Source organism: Cydia strobilella, chromosome 3 (assembly GCF_947568885.1).
Source record: "Cydia strobilella chromosome 3, ilCydStro3.1, whole genome shotgun sequence".
Lineage (NCBI taxonomy): Eukaryota > Metazoa > Arthropoda > Insecta > Lepidoptera > Tortricidae > Cydia > Cydia strobilella.
Window position 1 is genome coordinate 3,469,368 of NC_086043.1, and position 22,429 is coordinate 3,491,796.

The following is a 22,429-nucleotide window of genomic DNA, read 5'->3' on the forward strand; positions in this document are numbered from 1 at the left end:
TGACAGCTGTTCTTTAGTCTTTTGCATGGAGACTATATAAAGGAGCCAAATCTCTATGTATGAAAAGTGTCCATCAAAAAACAGTAATTAGGCGGCGCCACCATACACCGAAATACTACCAAAAACAACCTACGTAATTTGGTCGGGTTATTTGTTGCCTTATAATATGGTTCATGTTATACTCATGTCCCAGAGCCTAACTAGCGCCACTGGAGAGATTAGGCACTATTATTTAAAGCTGAAAGCGGTCACTTTTGCAACAATTCTGCCATAAGAGATTGGCATCCTTTCTATACCATCCATAGTCTTTTGGACCACCATCAACAGAGGCGCCAACTGGTGAGCAAAAAAGCGATAGCCCTCATTCGCTCTGTCTTGTCCGTACTTGTATTAGTGCGAGTGCGGTGCCCACGCGAATGAAAGCTAACTAGTATGATTCCAATATATTGATATACCTGACATCAAAACAATATTGGATTTGTTTTGATGTCAGGTGCACGATTAAATTAGCCTGTTAGACGTCCTTAGATTAGATTAGATATTTACTCTCATAATATGAAATTACATTATAAATTATGCTTATATAAATAATATGTACTACGATACTACTTCTTTTAATATAATAAATACTTCTTGTAATATTCTTTAATTTAATAAATTGCCTACTATATACCGTCGCTAATTCCAATTTTCTACTATATTTGCTACTTCGGGAACGACGGAAAATGAAAATAATCTAACGCAACCTAAAAACGAGTAGGTACCTAACTAATATTGTAGCTTAATGAATGAACCCTTTCTTTAATGTTGTCTTTAGCCCCTAGAGACGAACACAATATTTTATTCACGCTGTGAAACCCAGTTTCGGAAGCAGACCTTGAATGTCGTTTAGATAATTAATTACCGTTGAGGAGGGTACAACAGATAAATACCTGACTCAAGCTAGACAGCCCCTTGAGTGTTCGAGAGCAGTTTCATGTTCAGGATATAACAATACTAGCTTTTGCCCGCGACTTCGTCTGCGTGGACTTAGTAACAGCAGCTAAAGTAAGTATAGCGCCTGGAAAAATTCTCATAGCAATCATTCAATTTGAGCATATTATGCACACAAATTAGCAGGCACTTCATTAATTATCTGAATTCCACCCCGCCAATTTTACTTTCTTAAGGAATGATTTTCGGGATAAAAAGTATCCTATGTCCTTCTCAGGGACAACTTAACTCTATGCCAAATTTAATCTAAATCGATTCAGCGGTTTAAGCGTGAAAAGGGAACACACAGACAGAAAGACAGACAGACAGACTTTCGCATTTATAATATTAGTATGGATTTGTAGGTAATTATAGGTAAGTATATATGCTGAATGCTGTCTTTGAAACAGCGACAGAACATATATAGACGAAGCTCTTACTACAGTCCCCATCAGATATATCGGAGCAGCCAACTCGCTCACAAACATCTGAACACGCCTCTATTGTCAAGGCGTTAGTGCGTGTTCAGATATTTTTGAGCACCTCGGGCGCTCCCATATATCTGATGGCGACTGTATATTGTTGACTTCAAAAAACGATCCTGGACTGACGTCTGACACTTATCTGTGTCACTGACAGTTATCCCTTCCCCATAAATGTACCCCGCACACAGACACAGAATAAATAATAGTACTACTACCGTACACACACCGTACAGAAAGGAAACTTCCTACAAAACCCAAGTTTGACAGCGAATCAGGGACGACTCATGAATATCATGATGTCCGTTTCTAATATATGGTACTATCCCTTTTATGGTTATCAAAATTAAAGTCATTATCTTATCTGTGGTCGTGCACGCAAAGGGACCTCAAGTTGTGTCAACCCTAATAATTGCTCGGAGCAATGTTGAGCCGAACGGAGCGGAGTTTTTTTTTTAATACAAAAAGGCAAGCATTTGACCGCAATCTCACCTGGTGGTAAGTGCCGATGCAGTCTAGGATGGATCATGCTTACCTAAAAGATGTCTATTCACTCTCGATTTAAAAATGAATGTACTAATGCCCGAAAAGAGAAGTTTCGCACCCCTGACGCAGACTATACACAATTTCCCGCTATTTCATAGAAGTTGTGATTGGTCACTAAGTTTTTAATGGCTAAAATACAATTATATATGTCAAGCAATTTGCACGGCATTACAACATTTGACGTTTTGACGCTCGGCACAATAATCTTGGGGTCATTTTAGAGCTCTAATCAGACTTAAATAGTTATTCTAATTCGTTGGGGTACAACGGTTCGTATATGTAATTATATGCTGCAGGATGTCCTACAAATTACTCAAAAATGTACGTTTGCTAAAAACCTCAATCCGCAGATAGAATAATTCAAACAAACAATGATGCAAAACTCCGAAAAATACAATCGAATATAAAAAAGTCGACATATTTTTCTGTAACGAATCGAATCGAATTTATATAATCGGACTTAATTTACTATCTTTCCAAATGATAAAATCTGGATTTGACGATGCGCAAATTCAAAAAGGATTTTAAAACATTTAAGATCGGCCTTTGATGTCAAGGGCCATCAGACTTGGCACGGACGTGTGGGCGGAACGCTCGTAATCTTTCCGAGTGCCTTTGACGTTTCGGACGTAACACTAAGCCTGATATCTGCAGACATTCTTATTAAATCTTATGAAATATCTCAAATACTTTTATTTTATTTGAAGTCTTTTTAGGGTTCCGCACCCAAAGGGTAAAAACGCGACCCTGTTACTAACTCCGCTGTCCGTCTGTCACCAGGCTGTATCTCATGAACCGTGATAGCTAGAAAGAAGAAATTTTTACAGATGATGTATTTCTGTTGCGGCTATAAACAACGAATACTAAAAACAGAATAAAATAAATATTAAAATGGGGCTCCCATAAAACAAACGTGATTTTTTTGCCGTCTCCGTGCGCGAATCCAACTCGCACTTGTCCGGTTTTTTCAATACGCATAGGTAATTCATAAACACTACGAAACTAAACAGAATCATACAAAACCTACGAATGGTTGGTGCTTAAGGCCTCTCCAAATGCGATATATCGGCCCAACAGGATGCGATGGAGCGATAGTTAGAAAGATACAACGTATCGCAGCTGACAACGTGGCCGACATTTTAGAAATTAAGGGATTATTGTATATTAGGTACTTAAATTATCCACTCACCTGTACTTGTACTGCCCATCAGCATTATCGCCCATCTTACTCCCACGCCGCCGTCTTGAATCTCGCCGTCTCACTCGCACGGACACTCACGAACACACGAAAACACGAGTCTTTCAAAGTCTGTGCAGTGTTTTATTTTATTCCCATTTTCGTTCTAAAGAGAGAAATCATAATTAAAAAAAAAAAAAAGACGAGTAGAAGCGAGTAGTGTGATTTTAGGGGGATAATAGACAACCGTTTTCCAAAACAAACGTAATCCCTATTATTGTTTACCTATTAGTATTGTTTATTATTATTTTATTTACCTCCCCAAACATTATGGGAAATATTTTTAAACAATTTATTGTATATTCACCATAACTATACCTGTTTGATTTTCTTTATTTTAGAGTTCCGTACCCAAAGGTTAAAAACGGGACCCTATTACTAAGACTCCGCTATCCGTCTGTCTCTCCTTCCGTCTGTCCGTCTGTCCGTCACCAGGCTGTATCTCATGAACCGTGATAGCTAGACAGTTGAAATTTTCAATGATGTATTTCTGTTGTCGCTATAACAAGAAATACTAAGGTTGTCTGGAAGAGATCGCTGTTTAGCGATAAGACCGCCTGTTGTAACCTACGCCGTTAAATTCCAATGTATTCTCTGTAACCTTTATTTTGTAGTGTGCAATAAAGTATTTTATTATTATTATTATTATTACTAAACACAGAATAAAATAAATATTTAAGTGGGGCTCCTATACAAAAAATAATTTTTTTGCCATTTTTTGCGTAATGGTACGGAACCCTTCGTGCGCGAGTCCAACTCGCACTTGGCCGGTTTTTTATTATTATGAGAGTTGTAGCAAAAACCAAATTCCATGCAACTTTTTAATAACTCTTAAAATAATTTAAAAAATCTAACGTAACATAACGATAGCTATGGTTAACATAGATCAAATTGTATAAAAGTATTTTCCATAATATCAATACCCAGAGAGGAAAATAGGAACCCTACGTTTGCATGTAGAAGCAGTCGTCCACTATCTTCTTAATTGTATATTGGACGGCTTGTAACGTACGCGTCGTGAGAATAGTTATTTTTTTCACAAGAGGGCAAAGTTGTTGTTTAACCGCTCGTACTAATATTGATACCCGAGCAAGCGAAAAATTCAAAATGGAGTTGAAAAGCGGTATCTTGAGCGTTGCAAGGGTTAAACAAATTTTGCCACCGAACTGAACACAAAATTTTTCATCACACCAACACAAGGAAAATAACTGTAAAATATCAAACAATTCCAAGCAAATCGATTAAAATTTATGTTATTAAATATTTATTATTCAAAATCATCATTTAAAAAAGTCTTTTCTACCAGCAAACATAAGAAAACAACTCAAAATTTGCATTTGATTAATATAATAATGATAAATAATAATGATGCCTCACTTATTGTTCTTTTTTTCCGTGCGTTTGTTCTTGAGTTTGATATTCTTAGATTGGCAAAAAGAAGTACACACGCCAGCTTTGCTTGTTAACCGTGTTAGTTTCTAAGTTACCCTACTGTAACGTTTTTACTGTGCTAGCATTTCCCAAGTGCATCTCGTAGAGCGTCTACGGCGTAGCCCGTTCTACGAGTCATTGCCTATTCCATAGCAATAGAATTAATAAGTCTTCCTCCCGCCACAGAATATATAATATTATAGTACTAGGTACAGAAAATTCACTCTCTAACAAAACGCGTCTGGTACGCGCAAGGCGGCGCAAGCGCGTGCAGGCGTCCGTTCCGTAGCGGTGCGCGGCAATTACTATGGTAAAACCCCAAAATTGGGGCGGCCGCAGGTACTTGTAGCGACGCGACGAAATCACGAAGTGAGACACGCCTGGTCCCGCTTTCGACTTGCGGCCTGATTCGAACTTTAAGATACGTTAAATATTAGGTCTAGGTACGATATGGATCAGACCTGTCAGTGTCAAAAGTGACGTTTTTGTTTGAAGAAACGTCACTTTTGACACTGGCATATCCGATCCATATGTATACAGGAGAGTTACGTATTATTGCCACTAGAGTAGATTTATATATTCCGACTGCTGACACCGGACGTACCCGTCAGCCATCACGGGGAACGTTGAATTCAATATGGCGGCTAAAAATAGCATTCGGATGGAAAAGCAATTTACCTAGTTAACAAGATAGAAGCTGGATTGCGTTAGAAAATGTATGATGTAGACTATCGACTGTAAATACATGATGTAAAAACTGTATTAAAACACGTCTTAAATGGAAAAGTGTATTAAGGCCGTTCCATCGGTTTGCCACTGTCTCTGTCACATTTCGCAAGAAAGAACGGGAAAGATTTTGTCAATTTTTATTTATTTTAAAAACGTTACCCTACAATATAGAATTTCGAAAGCTATGAAATTACTATTTAAGTTAAGATTGTTTTTTCTTCTTTTTTTGTTTATATATCACATAATAAATAACCGAGTAAAGTTGGATTAAAAGGCCGAGTTAGAGGTTACTTTGGGAATTAATTGTATCGAGCGAAGTGTCATAATTCGTGTGTCGGAAGCTATGATATTAAAGATAATATAGTCAAGAACTACATATACTTTTTCCACGCCTACGAATATCAACGCCTCTTAGAAAAACATGATCATATAAGGAGATTTTTCGCCTTCTGGCTCAGGGAACCGCCTTAAGCGGAAAAGTGTATTAACCGAGATAAATTCACTCGCGCGATACGTTTCGGAGAGCCTAAGTGGGGACTAGTATTTTCAAACACTTACAGTGACTAAAAATGCGTGAGTTAAACCGTAAATTTAGTTTAATATTAGAATTATTGACTCATGACAGTTTAAATTTGAAGAAATGTACATATTTAGAGTTGCAGGATCAGTGTCAAATTACGTATGAGGCGGGAAATCGTTAGAAACGTGATGCAGTCATAACAAATATTAAATTCGGCATTGCACTGCATACATATGATTTGTATGAGTTATACAGTTATAGTATGAATTTTCTCAAATGATTTTTAGGCCTCAGACCCTAATCCGTTAAACAAAAGCCTGTGTTTCTTTTATGGAGAGGCGCCTTAGTCGCGTGCTGAGTGCGTGCCAAAGCAACCATGTCGTTAAAAAGCAACTATTGTGATAGTATTAAGGTTCAAAATGTAACAGCTCATTGTGAGATAACGAGTTTACTAATGAAGGACGATCGGTTGCCTGTGTGTGGCCTCAGAATACAGAGCTGCTACATACATTTGAACCATATAAACAGGACAGTAAAATTTCTTTTTAAACGAGTTTGTTCCCGTTCAGTCAGTAGCGGTAGCATTGGTAACCGCTGAACAAAAGAAACGAAGGCTTTTGTTTAACAGGTTAGGGTGTGAGGCGTAAAAATCATTTGAGAAAATTAATTTTATATACAAAAAACTGAAACTCGTTAAGAAAATTATGGTAGGTCCAGGTTAAAGTTTCAAGCGATTCAGAAGATGTGGTATAGTTTTTAAATACTTACACATATTTTATTATAAGTTCATTATTAAGAGTGACTTATGTAAGACATCAAATATTTATGTACAAATCTACCCGACATCGGAACTAGCGAGAGAACCGAGCGAAGTTTCATATCTCAACGTCTCATGTACAATTTTTTAAGTTATATTTGAATAAGGAATAAATGTACTAGTTTCTTCTTAAAATACTTTAAAGGCCAAACACGTGGATTCTATAAGGCTGCAACAAGCTGTATTGATCTCCTGGCGCTGCGCCAACTCGAACAGTTTACCTGATATTAAATTTGCCTAAAGGATGTCTGGAATCTACAATATGGGCCCAGGAGGGAAAATGACGTAATATCATAAGTTAGCTCATTTTACTTATAAAGGAAACATTATAATTTTTCCTCTTATTTATTCTAAGCTTAATAGCATCGATCCCAGACGTTTCTGCTTGTTAAAAATTAATTTATCAGAAGTGTTAAAAATAGCGTCACGTTTCGACACTTTTCTAGAATGCCAATGATGGCGCATTCATTATGTAGCGTTCAATCAGTATTCTTTTATCTTTGCCATTTGCCAACACTTAGGTTTGACTTTCTAATTTCGTTTGCCTTTTCTTAAGTAAAATTAATTTTTGGTAGGTGCTTAATGGAATTGGCAGTCAATTTCAGCTGAAATTATTATTAGATAACTCAATTATAAATTCATTTCGTAGACAAACATTTTTAGCTCCTTGGTCCTCAACTTTTGCTGATAATTTTTGTTTTAGAGAATTATGATTATTGATTTAGTACATAGAGTAACTTATACTAGAGCGGTACTGTCATAGTAAATTTTGTAACCACAGTAAATTCACTGCGATCTATCGACACACTTTAAAACTAAAAATGTAGATTTATAAAAATACGATAAAATGCATTTAAATATGGATAAATGATTTTTTTTATTTGCATTAATTATTTTTATGATTTTGACCCATGTTCTTTCACTGATATGCGTAAAAATTGTTTAATAACAAACGAAACCGTCAACGCCATCTATACGACAGTAGGCCAAAGCTAGTAGGCACGTTTTTTCCTTAGACTGTATCCATCTATTACGGAGTTATATCGCCATCTATCGACACACTTTAAAACTAAAAATGAAGATTTATAAAAATACGATAAAATGCATTATATCTATCTTTGATTTGGTATGACCTGCCTACATAGTCTACCCACACAAATGTTCTATTAATAGGTCTGTAGATCTCGTATTAATCAGTAATACAAAAGGGTAGGTAATTCAACCTAGACAGAACCGACTGTTCGCCATCACTATTTTTAAGTGTTTAACTAGAAAACACGTTATAAAAAATTGGTATTTTCAGAATAAGGTGAAGTAAAACACTGCCATCAATTTCTAACAAGTATGTAAGTAAATGCGAAAGTGACACTGGACACAAATTAACAATAAAAATTCAACCACCATATCCATAAATAAAATTTACTTTTAAAAAAGAAAATCCGACGAAAAAGTTTAAAATAAAATATTCTTCTTCTTCTTGTCCTAAGCCTTATCCCATTATCTGGGGTCGGCTCTCCTTGTCTGTCTTTTCCACTGTTCCCGGTTTTGGGCTACGGTGTTGTCTATTACTAGTTCTTGTAGGTCCCTTAGGTCTTTTAGGTCTCTTTTAGGTAGGTAGGTTTTAGGTTTTAAAAATATTATCCTTTTTATAGCTAGTTATACTGACATATTTGAAGTCGGTGCCAAGCAAAATCTTAAAAGTGTCAACACAATGTCGAACCCAATGCCAACCCTGGTGCGGTTTGCTAAAAAAGAAAAAAAAACTCCATTAGTTATTATTGACCGCTATTGTAACTTTTTGGTTTGGCACCGACTTCAAACATATCAGTTGCTAGCTCAAATGAAAAGGGGCAATATTTTATTATAAACTTTTTTAAGACGGTTTTTTTTTAATTTAATTTTATTTTTCCTGTTTTAGTTTTGAGTTTTTGTTATGAGTGAAGCAGTAATTTGCACGACTCGTTCCTGTCTGGCCAAACATTCATGTCGCTAAAAAGCTTCGCGCTACAGGTACGTTTCAAGATTCAAGGTCTGAATCTGAAGCCATCATGATTTGAGGAGTTCTATCAATTCCATCTTCACAACTGGACCTTGATAAATATGTTTCTTAGAACCTTTTACTTGCTTCACAAACTTAACAAAGAAGATAAATCGCGAAATGTGAAATACAAGTCGTTGAAAAGTGCCGCTCTGGTCCTCATCCGCAGTTCCACTTCCTCAAATATCACTTTTCGAATGCAAATGCTTGATTTGTTAATGAAAACACAAAACCGGCCAAATACGAGTCGGACTCGCGCACCGGGGGTTCCGTACATTACATAATTTTAACAATGTATTTTTTATGCGAAACGTGAGTGAAAGGTAAATTGCGGTTTACGATTTATGACGTATTAAAAAAAACTACTTACCAGATCTCGTTCAAACCAATTTTCGGTGGAAGTTTGCATGGTAATGTACATCATATATTTTTTTCAGTTTTATCATTCTCTTATTTTAGAAGTTACAGGCCCGGGGGGGACACACATTTTACCACTTTGGAAGTGTCTCTCGCGCAAACTATTTAGTTTAGAAAAAAATGATATTAGAAACCTCAATATCATTTTTGAAGACCTATCCATAGATACCCCACACGTATGGGTTTGATGAAAAAAAAATTGAGTTTCAGTTCCAATGAATGTGTATGGGGAGCCCCTAAAATTAATTGTTTTTTTTATTGTGTGAAAATCTTAATGCGGTTCACAGAATACATCTACTTACCAAGTTTCAACAGTATAGTTCTTATAGTTTCAGAGAAAAGTGGCTGTGACATACGGACGGACAGACAGACAGACAGACATGACGAATCTATAAGAGTTCCGTTTTTTGCCATTTGGCTACGGAACCCTAAAAATAACGGTATGTATGCTTATATGATTAGAGGAGTTCCCTTAATTCCACATATATCCCATCATCAGAACTGCGTTTTGACAAAGAGGAACAACTAAAATAATTTTCTATCGAGTTTTGAGGTAACAATAAAATAAAAACGGTCGAATCTTTTGAAGTCGATTAAAAACCTAAAAGCGTTCGTTAAACTAGTATTAATAATTTCATTTCCCCGTTTTATTAAAACACTAGAACATAAAAGTGACCACACGCCAACAAGCTCTTAGCTCTATCGATCTACCCTGGCGGCGCGCCAAACTGCTCCGTCATTCCGCGGTGAAAGGATTTTTATTTTGCTACAAAGTAACAAACAATAACCGTATGAAAATAATTAGCTGTTTTATTCGCCTGTCGAGTCGAATGATTACTTAACGGTCCAATGTAACCCTTAATGTAACGAGACAACATCCATTAATCGTCAATTAAGAGTGTTGTAGTTAGTACTAAGTATATTGATACTATCAATAGCCATATACATACTGTACACGATAAAACCTGGCCATGCATGATCTGGTATATATTTTTGAGTGTAGTACTCTTTCGGAAATCGTTTTTTCCAGTTCGCGACTTTTCGCCATTCGCAATTTTTACCATTTTATTTTTTCTCAATACGTCCTAATTTCATAGAAGTTTGACGTTTAAAACAACACTTGCACTGCGTGTGCTATCAGAATAGGCTTGTGCTAAATTCCATTTAACAAAGCAACCCACGTAACCGCTTTGCGTTCACTAGCGTAAAATAGGTTTTACTTGAATATCTGATTTAGCTGAGTTGAAAAAACAGTATTAAGCGTAATTGCTGACGAAGCTTGGGATAAATCTTAAGGGGCTCCATCCTTATCCCTATACATCTTATAGTAGTTTATGTGACTGTTACATAATGAACACTGAAAAATATGATTACTAAAAGGAATGACAAACATAAGATCCTTTTCAAAAAGAATTTAAACTGTAATCTCCATCGAGTGACTTCTGAAGGAATATTGTCATAAAATCTTACAAAACACGAGCTTGTAAGTATTACGGACCAAATTTCTAAGGATTGGAGGTGCAAGCGACATCGACCAACTTGAAAAGTTACATCAGATTTATCTGTAGCAAGTATTCCTCTTAAATGCAAACAGCTTACAAAGCTCCAGATAGCAACATACCTACTTGTTTCATGTCAATGCAGCATGAACTTTCTTGGACTTAAGTTTGCTGCAATCGTGTCATTACACTTTAACCGTACGCTTAACTTTGACCTTTCCACACGTAACAGAATAAAAAACCGGCCAAGTGCGAGTCGGACTCGCGCACCGAGGGTTCCGTACTTTTTAGTATTTGTTGTTATAGCGGCAACAGAAATACATCATCTGTGAAAATTTCATCTGTCTAGCTATCACGAGATACAGCCTGGTGACAGACAGACAGACGGAGAGACGGACAGCGGAGTCTTAGTAATAGGGTCCCGTTTTTACCCTTTGGGTACGGAACCCTAAAAAGAAAGTTTGGTTAAACATTAAGCGATGTTTGAAATAATATGTTGTTAGAGTTAGATTTAAAAAAAAGTCTGCAACGATTTTGATAGCAGTAGCAGAGGCGTTATTTTAAACGTCAAACTTATATGAAATTATGACGTATAAATAACACTAGTGCACTGCGTGTGCTGTCAAAACCGTTGTAGGCTTGTCATGGACTAATTTTATAATATACTCGTATAGCAACACTCTCTTAACTGCCCTAAGTGGATTCCGTTAAAGACGCATTTTGAAAGGGATACCGAAGCGCAAAGTTGGGTAGAGAAAGTCCGAAAGTGGACACCTAGACTCCAAAACAGCTAATAAATAGGCCTTTGTCATCTGTGTCAGATGTTTCAAGCAGCATCGCGGTTACGAGTGTTATGACACTTGCGTTCGTGGCTGTAAAGCCCTATACGAGAGAGGATCCCTCTCAAAACAGCTAGCAGCTGAGGATGCAACGGGAACTGTATTAATAAGTAATGTATGTTTTAATATATATGCTGAAATTTAAAACGTTGTCTTTAAGCAGGAAACACTTCAAGTTGCTCGCAAAGTTATCGATTTAGAGCTCAGACATCCTTCTACACATCAATCTCTCAAACCGCAAGCCGCCATCACGAGCTATGCCAACAGGACCTAACTGCAGAGAATAAATATTTACGACGGAAATCTCGTTTTTCAGATCAGCCTGTAAATTTGTACAAGGTGAGGAAATGGTGGGTAGTTTTTATTTGAAAGGGAGTATGTATTTTGGCACGAAATATATTTCTGTTTCGCGCTTTTAGAAATAAGATGGTTTATGTCGTAATGAAAATGCCTCGGGGTTAGAAACACGGTAACCAGTGGTAGGTACTGAGTTGAACGTGGAGTAATAATGGTCCCTAATGACAAGGCATCAAGTTATAGTATAGAATGATGTAGACTAAGTAATTGTGTTTTTCGTAGTCGAAATACTGCATGATTACCCGGCTAATATTTTATTAAAAATAGAACGGTTTTAGAATTATGTTTCCGTGGCACTTTTGAATATTTTATAATAATTATCAATACCAAAGTAACTCTGTTTTCTGTTACAGCTTCACGCTTCAGTCACACGAACCCGCCGCCCAAATGCCGCTCCCAAACAATCGAAGTTACGTTCTAATTATACCCTGTCAGGGTTCCTGTTCACACACACACACACACACACACACACGCACGCACGCACGCACGCACGCACGCACGCACGCACGCACACACGCACGCACGCACGCACGCACGCACGCACGCACGCACGCACGCACGCACACTTATGATGTTGTACATGAATGCAATGATTAAATGATAAATTTTCGTTGCTAAGACTTCTTATAAGTACAAAGAATAAAGAGCGAGTATCGGTTTTGTATAATTTGTTTCAGGCTTCAGGTAGAGGTCAAGGTGTAGTTATATGCACTCAGCCAATCAGAGCGGTATACCGCCTGAGTAAACTGACCGAGCTGCGGCGAGCAACAGTTGCGAACTTCCGGGTTGAGTTGAGGACTGAGGTGAACTAAGCGAAGTTTCAACCGCTTGATTGACTTCGTTAATAAACTGTCGACTGCAATTATGTATCACGAGAGCTAGTAGAAATCATATTTCTAAAGGTATACCTTTAGAAATGCTGTATATACAGCTGCAGGTAGAAATCAGTTATGCATAAAGCAGTGTTACGTAAAGCTCAGCCAATCGGAGCGGTTTACCGCCTGAGTAAACTGACCGAGCTGCGAGCAACAGTTGCGAACTTCCTCCGGGTTGAGTTGATATGAACTGAGCGTTTCAACAGATTGATCGACTTCGTTAATATAATGCAGTCGACTGCAATTATATATTACGACGAAGCGTGCAAATATATCAGACCGTTGGATTGCTGAAAGTTTTAATAAGATCAATACGGGCTGACTGTGTGGCTGCGGGGTAAGTTTAGGTACCTAACTGGCCTTTATACCGGGGCCAGTTTACAGATTGATTAGTGTTTAGTGAGACTTCATACATTTGCCACTAAACTCAAATAGCAAGTAGCAAATGCATCAACTCGCAATAAAAACTAATCAATGTGTAAACAAACCCCAATAAAGCCAGCCACACTTACCAGTATTTACTTACATTAGTAAGTTTACAACGTCCGATCAGTCTGGGTATTAGCCCGCCTCTAAGTAGCCCACCCACGCTCGATCGATAGCCGTGGGCAGTACAGGTAAAGTGAGCAGTGTATAATGAGCAAAATAATTAGCTAAGGCCATTCGTAAAGACCGGCCTTACGAGCACTACGAATGGGGCCGATACATTGGAGTCAAAATCGCATTTAGTTACACCAGCGCGCTCAGTCGTGTGGCGAATTGCGCAGTGGAAAGGCGTTGGTGTTCGGTCGGTATTGTATGCATACGTTTGATGCGCTGGTGTAACTAAATGCGATTTTGACTCCAATGTATCGGCCCCATTCGTAGTGCTCGTAAGGCCGGTGTTTACGAAGTAATATATATGTCTATGACGATTAAATAATTTACGAGTTCTGAAGAAACTCGTTCCCGAAACGAGCATGAGTCATATTAGCCCGCCCACGCTCGATCAATAGCCGTGGGCAGTACAGGTAAATGGAGCAGTGTAATGAGCAAAATAATTAGCTAAGGCCATAGACATCGTAAAGACCGGCCTTACGTGCACTACGAATGGGGCCGATACATTGCATAACACACATACATGTTGATACATGAAACTTTTCATTTTTTATATGTGGCCATGTCGCTCAGACGCATAGTGGCCGAATAGACCGAAAAATGGAACCTTCAAACCCTCTCCACATTATCGTCAGATTAAGGTTTTACATAACTGGGACATCAATCTGAACCTGTCTGTATAATAATCTGATCTGACACGCTCGAGTATTTCAAGATGGCGGTTTTTTTTTCAACTTTGTGACTGCCGTTTGCTTACTGCTCGCTGAAATCGTCAGATTATCGAAATACATTTTTGTAGGGTCCATTTAAGAACGCCTTTGAATATCTGACGCGCTCGAGTAAATTATTTTATATTCAAAATGTTCTACCCTTCCGTATGACCGCTTGCCTATGTAAACCGGCAGATTAACATAATACCCTTGTTATCAGAGACATGTTGCGCGACTGACACTACCAATATCTGACGCGCTCGAGTAACTCCACATAGCGGTTTTTTTTTCATTTTAAAAAATCTGTAGACGCTTTCCTGCTCGCTAAAAAAGAATCATTATCATCATCATCTAATCTTTCGATTCCAACAGGTCTCTACGACGCTCGAGTTACTACACATTTAGCATCGTCGCCTCCCCTGCTATATTAATGATATATACGTACTATACGGGCTGGAATCAGTCGAAATGAGGTGCGTGACATTTCGGACTGACCCGGATATACCTTAGACATCGGCGGCTCGTGGCATTTAGGTAGCATTTGACGTTTCTGACAGACTAGTGATGTAACCGTGTTTTTACAAGTAAGTTCGAATAAGTTACAAGTCGAACAAAGGAAAATATGTCACAGTTAAGGTAATATGTGAGATGTCTTCACTAGTGCTACCTAAATGCCACGAGCCGCCGATGTCTAACTATTATGTTTTAGGTTTGTTTCGAACGAAAACCAGACAAAAGCGGGGTTCAGACCGCAAATGAGATGGAAGGACATCAAAGGCACGCGTTGACCACGGTAAGGGAATACAACAAAACAACTGACTGTCGGCGCGATTCGGGAAATGAATTACAGATTCACTAGATATATGAAATATATGATATATGATAGATATGAAATAGTAAAGTTTACTTGGCATGACCATTTACGTAATATGTATCCAAGTCTGATACTAATTTTCGTTGCCAGAAATTGTTTTTAGTATTAGTTATTATAGCGGCAACAGAAATACATCATCTGTGAAAATTTCAACTGTCTAGCAAGGGGTCATCCATAAATTACATCACACGTTTAGGGGGAGGGAGAGTCAAGAAAATGTGACATGTTGTGACAAGGGGAAGGGCGGAGTCACAAACTTTGTGACGTCACTAACTTATTTAGAGTATTTTATTCGCTTACAGATAATAAACAAGTTTTTGGAACGACAATGCTAGTTTTTATTCGTTTAATTTTCTATCCTAATCAGATATGGGTTATAAAATTACCAATACTTATTTCTTTTGTCAAAAATATTTTCGATTTCATTGAAAAAATGTGACGACACACATGGGGGAGGGGTTTGCCAAATGTGACCAAGTGTGACAAGGAGGGGGAGGGGTAAAAAAACCTAGAATTTTGTGTGACGTAATTAATGGAGGACCCCCAATCACGGTTCATGAAATACAGCCTGGTGCCAGAGACGGACAGACAGACGGACAGTGGAGTCTTAGTAATAGGGTCCCGTTTTTACCCTTTGGGTACGTAACCCTAATAAAAACAATCTTCTTCTTCTTACACTATTTTTGGAATTAGATGGTTGACTGGACCCGAAATTTCCTTTGGATACAACCGGGAGATCCCCAATATGAAGTAGGTAAGCTTTTTATCTTTAAGTAGGTAAGTGTTGTCATTCATTGTTAAAACAACACTTTTAGTGTCAAGCTCAAGTCCCAGGAGAAATAAACTTGCCCAGCAAATTCAAAGGGAACATAGTTATATACTTTCAAACGCTTTTTAAGGTTCCGTACCTCAAAAAGAAAAAAACTGAACACTTATACTCCTTATAGAAATTAGAAATATTTATTGTGTAAACTTAATAGGATCCCTTTGTTTTCCGTCCGTCCGTCTGTCAAGACAAGACCCTTTATCTCGGAAACGCGTGGAGTTATCGAGTTGAAATTAAAACCATATACTCAGAGGTCTACAGTCCCTAGCTGTGAAAAAATCAAATTTTTAAGTTAACGTAAAAAAAAGATACGGCCGTTTTTGTCGCAAATTTCGTCGTAAATTTCGACACTCAAGGGAATAAAAATTGATAGGGTACTTCCCGTTGACCTAGAACTATGAAATTTGGCAAGTAACATCGTATTACACTATAGGGAAAAATTTGAAAACTATAAATTTGTTAAAAATAAAAGTAAAATCAAAAATTAGTTAAATTTATACGGAACCCTCGGTGGGCGAATACAAATCGCACTTGGCCGGTTTTTTAATATGCATGGGACGGGGCGCGCGGACGTTAAAATTAAAGTGGGTGGCCACTAAACGGCTTTCTGATGAAATTTTAAGAGAGAACTAGATGCTATAGTTGGTCAAACCAAATTGGCAGTAAATAAGAACAAAGAAAACTATAATCATCGTTTTCTTTTGGGTGCTAGTACTAGTGTAAGACAAAGATGATGATTCTCTCTGTCTATGTTTGAAATGAGACAGTCCTTTGACAAACTGTAGGTGCCTTATCGTTTATTCGTGTATGACCTATATGGCGTCCTAATTATGGCGTTATTCATAAACGCGATACTGTCCTGAATTAAAGTTGGTCAAATAGATTTGTCAGTCAGTAACAACCAGGAAAATTATACTCATCCCTTTCTTTTGGGCGCTAGTACTAGTGTAAGACAAAGATAGTATGATTCTCTCTGTCTATGTTTGAAATGAGACAGTCCTTTGACAAACTATAGCTATGAAACGTTTATCTTTATCTGTCATTTTGACCTAAGAAAGGATAAATCATAATTTAACTAAATTAGGCCTGTAAAGATTAAAAATATGAATAAGGGGGTTATAGTTTACCAACGCTAATTAATGACGATCTATTTTTTCAAAAATGTTATAGTTTTACCGGTAGAAAATATAAATTTAACCCATTTGCCATCATACTAACCAATCTATTAACCATAATTTTAGCATAAACCCAAAAATTCTTTAAGTATATATTAAATTGCATCTCATAACATATAATTGTTACAAACAAACAAACAAAAAGCAAGGATAGAAATCAGTGTTTGGTTCCAAATTTATGTTAATAATTAATTTCAGTCCTTTCAACAATTTGTTACTCAAATACCTACATAAAAAATTAAAAAGATCTTGACGAATCGAAAAACCTTCTGGTTAATATCTAAATCTAAGGCCATGTTTCAAGTAACTTTAAGTAAGAGCACTACTTGGAATAAGAAAATAATGTAAGTACAGTCATCATCAGGTATATCGGAGCGGCCAAGGTGCTCACAAATATCTGAACACGCTTTTATTGTCCAGGCATAGAGTGCGTGTTCAGATATTTTTGACCACCTCGGCCGCGCCGATATATCTGAAGGCAACTGTACCTACTTAATTAGGTAAAATAATGGACATGTTTAAATCAATTAATTAATTTTTTGTACATTGTTTTATTCAATGAAATACATATATCAATTGAACGACAGCACAGTAGGACAGTATGGCGCAGAAAAAACTACCCTTAATAATGGAAATAAATAGAATGTCGTAATTAATAGAACTAACTAATACAATTACCGCGCCGTGCTATACCCACCAGCTTAGTTACCTATTTGTTTCTAAGCGGTAGGTAGGTATAACCTAAAAATCTCAATCCGCTGCGTACAAGATAAGTACGTAAGTACATTATGAGAATACCTAGTGATATTCATTGAAATTTACTAATCCTAGCGTAGAACGAATGGAAACGAATGAACTTAAAAATATACAAAAACCCCGTGTCAAAATATACAAAAACAAATTATGTAACCGCTACACTCACAATCCGTCTTATGTCATGTGCAATGTCCCCGCGTCAACGCGTGCGCTCTCGGCAGAGGCTGCGGCGCAACTGACTGGCTCAAGCAGAATCAGCGACGTCCCACACCCCCTCCGCATCGAACTGCTCTAATGAAAAGCAATTTCGTATAGACCAGGTGAAAATAAACCTTATTACAGATACCTAAAGTCCTAGGCATGTGAAAGCTTATTTGTATCTTGGCATTGGCGCCCAACGTGGGACAACTAATATTGCGGTACTTTATTACGTTTAGCATACATCGCTGTTTATGTGCGGCGGTGGTATTATAGGACTATTGAACCAGTCGTTGTATGGAACAGTATTGATGTTAACGATATTTCTGGTGTGATTGTCCATTGTTAACTATTGATATACGTAGTTTTTTAGGAATCCGTACCCAATGGGTAAAAACGGGACCCTATTACTAAGAGGCCGCTCTCCGTCCGACCGTCTGTCTGTCTGTCACCAGGCTGTATCTCATGAACCGTGATAGCTAGACAGTTCAAATTTCTGTTGCCGCTATAACAACCAATACTAAAAACAGAATAAAATAAATATTTCAATGGGGCTCCCATACAACGTGATTTTTTTCCCGTTTTATGCGTAATGGTACGGAACCCTTCGTGCCCGAGTCCAGCTCGCACTTGGCCGGTTTATATTCTAATGTTTACTTAGTCATGTGATGAAGGACGCATTAAGAAATATGAACTTGGACGTTGATGAGGTAAATATCGGTTTTCTCTGGAAAATTATTTTACCCTTCGTCTTGTCACGAAAGGACGAACGCGAAGCGAATAAGGACAAAATAAGGCTTTAACATATTTCAAGGATTTTTAGTAAATACAAGGGAAAATTAAAATAAGTAAATGATTGAATAGAAATTGATTTAATATATCATTAAACACGTGTCAAAATTTGTACTTACAATAACCAATGTCAATTATTTAAAAATTATCACAATTAGCTTTTTATAGTTAGTGAAGCAAATCTTGTCAGTAGAAAAAGGCGCGAAATTCAAATTTTCTATGGGACGATATCCCTCGCGCCTACATTTTTTAAATTTGGCGCTTTCTTCTACTGACAAGATTTGCTTGACCAACTATACATACATTTTTGGTAGAATTTTATATTTTTACAAATTATATATAAGTATCCTTTGGTCCCAAATTTTTCTAAATAGGTTTGTTCTTTATTTAAATTATAAATCAAATTATGCCAAAACGATATCGCTGAATATCACAATTTTCAATCTTAGATTCTGGAGTACGGAACTCATTCATTACAATACAAAAGAAACTTAATTTACATAACACAAAATAAAACACAGTTTTGTAACTCAATAAAGTAAAATACCTACTTAAGTTATTATAGAGTATAATCAAAATTTAAATGCAAATAAATACAAATTGAATTTAAGATAATCACTGAACTTCGAATACAAGATCACTTCACCAAAATTACGATATTAATAATATTAAAAACATAACTATAAGTACGCTTTCTTTAACAATGTTTTTATATCCCAGAAACTAAAATCATGATCAAAGATCAGTTATTGCAGAACAAAATTAGTACCAAAGTTCGCTTTAGTTTCTGTGAATAATACCGGACGTAAGCTTTTTATAACATTCAATTATCCCGCTTTCCCTTGTAAAAAGGTTTAAAAAAATGTGCAATACTAAACCGCGCAGAATGTTATGCGTCCTCTACACTATCGGCGATGATCGTTGATAGTATCATCGTCTATCATCGGCAAGATCATCGTTCAATCATCCACATGATCGCCTGTACTTACAACGCAAACGTCACCACCCGGCGATTCCCTTTGATGCGTGCCCAAAAAACCCTCATCATTGGCGATGATAGACGATGACTGGCGGGGACTGCCGAGTATGCCCTATACACTATCGTGCTCGCCAATCATCGTCTATCATTGCCGATAGTGTAGAGGAGCCATTATACAGGGTGGGTAAAAAATAAGTGCATTCCCGTTGCCAGGGAGGTTTTGGGATTATACTGAGCAACTTTTGCTATGGTTACAGCCACGAAATCGCGAAAAAATTTACCCACCCATAGAAAATGAACCAGCCAAAATGTATAAAACAGCCAAAATTTTTTTCGCGATTTCGGGGTTGGTCCCATAGTAAAATTTGCTCAGTAAAATCCCAAAACCTCCCTGGCAACGGGAATGCACTTATTTTTTTAACCACCGTGTATATGCCGTCATGTTAATAGACCACAGGCGGCCGCGGCTCGCCTAACTTTGTTTGCGCTCCAAATTACCTCGTTTGTATAGTCGAGTCATTTTATTTTGTGCGATGTTTTTTTTATAGTCATAGTTCTTGTTAGTAATTTTTAATTGATGTCAAATGGAATGAATATAAAAAATAAGTAAATATGAAAACGGAAATAACAATAAGTATACAATTTTGTTCAAATTACATAAGATCGTATCAACGAAATCTTGAAACGCAAGATAAATAGAGGAAAATATGAAATAATTACAACACACAGTGTTAAAATTAGAATATAAATAAAAAATATTTTTTATGACTTAATAATTGAAAATTAATGCATCATAGAATAAAATTGTAGTCAACTTAAGATTAATTCGAGAAATTATGTACTTACTTGACCTCCAATTTCTCACAGCAAAAACGTGATTGAAAGATTTAAATATTTATAACACTAAAATTAAATGTAAGTATCCTAGCGATGTATTAAATACCTTTAGTAAAGAAAAACCAAAGAAAAAACACTAAAGCACTATGGATAAAAAAAAATAGTTAATACGTATTAATAATAAAATTATTACTATTATTAGTATTAATAGTCCGTACTCACAATTTTAAGAACAGAAAAGGTTCCAGAAGAATTTATCAACTTTCTTTGCTGTAAGAAACCTGATCACTGGGTTCATTTGTGTTTCGACATACTGTGCACTACAATACTTTGTACTTGTGTTACCTAAGACAGCTTAAAGAAGTTTCACTACTTACCTAAGTTTATTGAGATGAGATATTTTTTGACCTCAATTAATCGAATTTAAACGGTCGTGAGACATACTTATACTAATTTTACGGTTAAACTCAAGTGTTTTTACTTTTTAGTCACACGCGCAACATGTTGCGCGGCCGTCGTAAACGCTAATCGCACTGTTAGTGCTTGAAAAAGGAGACCTATGCTCTCGGAAATATGTCGCGCGAGTGACTAAAAACACATGAGTTAAACCGTAAAATTTGCTTAACCTCAATTTTATACAGTAACAAAAAACCAAAACAATAACAAATTATAAATTTTTGCAAAAAAACCTATGCCACACAACAGAATAAATTAGTACTAGGTACAGAAGGTTCACTATCTAACAAAACGCATCTATTACGACAGATATGACCGCAAGGTGGCGCAAGCGCGAACACACGTCCGTTCCGTCCGCGGCAATTACTATGGCTAGACACCAAAATTGGTGCGGACCGCATGTGCTTGTAGCGACGCGACGAAATCGCGGAGTGAGCCACGCCTGGCCACACCTAAACCCCGAATCAGAATAAACAACTGGTTACAGTTTTAATATTATTTAGATACTCGTACGACCTTGAACATCGCTCTCTGAATGGTGCATGGAAATGAAGTGAAAGTAGTGCGAGAAACGCCAATCACCAAGACGATAGTCAAAGTCGTATCAAAACCAGTTTAAAAACGTAACAAGTTATTCAATCTGAATCAAGCTCCTAAGTAAGAATTACACAAGTCTCTTTGTAGACCCATTGAAAAAATGTAATATCTAGAAAGCACTTTTTGCCATTATACTGCTATAGACATTTAAACAAAAATAATGAAACTTCTGTACGCCATTATATTTTTACACACCTTCAATTACTGACTAAAGAGACCAATCAGAATCAGAACTGAAACAAAACATAAAAAAAGGGAAATTAATACAACGATAATCACAGAAATAAAGTAAATTAGGAGGGGGAAAATGTCGCAAATAAAAGCATGAATGCTAATACTTTTTTTCGTCCGGCAAGCCAACGACGATTAAAAATAGTGGACATCGTTCGACGTCGTCGATATTCGATATCGATGTGTGCCTACAGGAAGCCCTCAGTAGCCAAGTTGTTCGTTTACGCCACAAGGTGGCATACAATTAAGGTCCATGTGAGAAGATCGACACCCGGCATATAAAATTTTTGGTTGGAAAATCGTTATAGGGCAAGAATTCTCGTGTTTGTATACGTATATTTGTGTACGTTGCTCATGCCTTCTCTACACTATCGGCGATGATCGTTGATAGTATCATCGTCTATCATCGGCAAGATCATCGTGCAAGCATCCACATGATCGCCTGTACAACTAAACCACCCGGCGATTCCCTTTGATGCGCGCCCAAAAAACGGACAACTCCCGGGTCGCAGGCGATGATAGACGATGACTGGCGGGGACTGCCGAGTATGCCCCCTACACTATGATATCTACCGTTCTACAATTCTCCCTCAATTGCTCAAAGGTTAACTGGAAGAGATCCCTGAAAGGGATAAGTTCGCC

At 37.1% G+C, this 22,429-nt stretch overlaps 1 protein-coding gene across 3 annotated transcripts in view; it reads right to left on the reverse strand.

Moving 5' to 3' along the window:
- LOC134755638 (oxysterol-binding protein-related protein 1) overlaps positions 1 to 22,429 on the reverse strand; it is a 70,486-nt gene that overhangs the window by 35,774 nt on the left and 12,283 nt on the right. Inside the window, exons 1-2 of one of the 3 annotated variants that reach the window (XM_063692156.1) lie at positions 17,864 to 18,246; positions 3,190 to 3,343 (exon numbers count right to left, since the gene is read on the reverse strand). The exons of the other annotated variants lie outside the window; for them this stretch is intronic. Of the exons in view, the coding sequence (XP_063548226.1) occupies positions 3,190 to 3,224 (35 nt within the window). The 5' untranslated portion in view covers positions 3,225 to 3,343; positions 17,864 to 18,246. Of the gene's footprint in view, positions 1 to 3,189; positions 3,344 to 17,863; positions 18,247 to 22,429 lie in introns of those variants that run through there. 3 annotated transcript variants of the gene reach the window in all.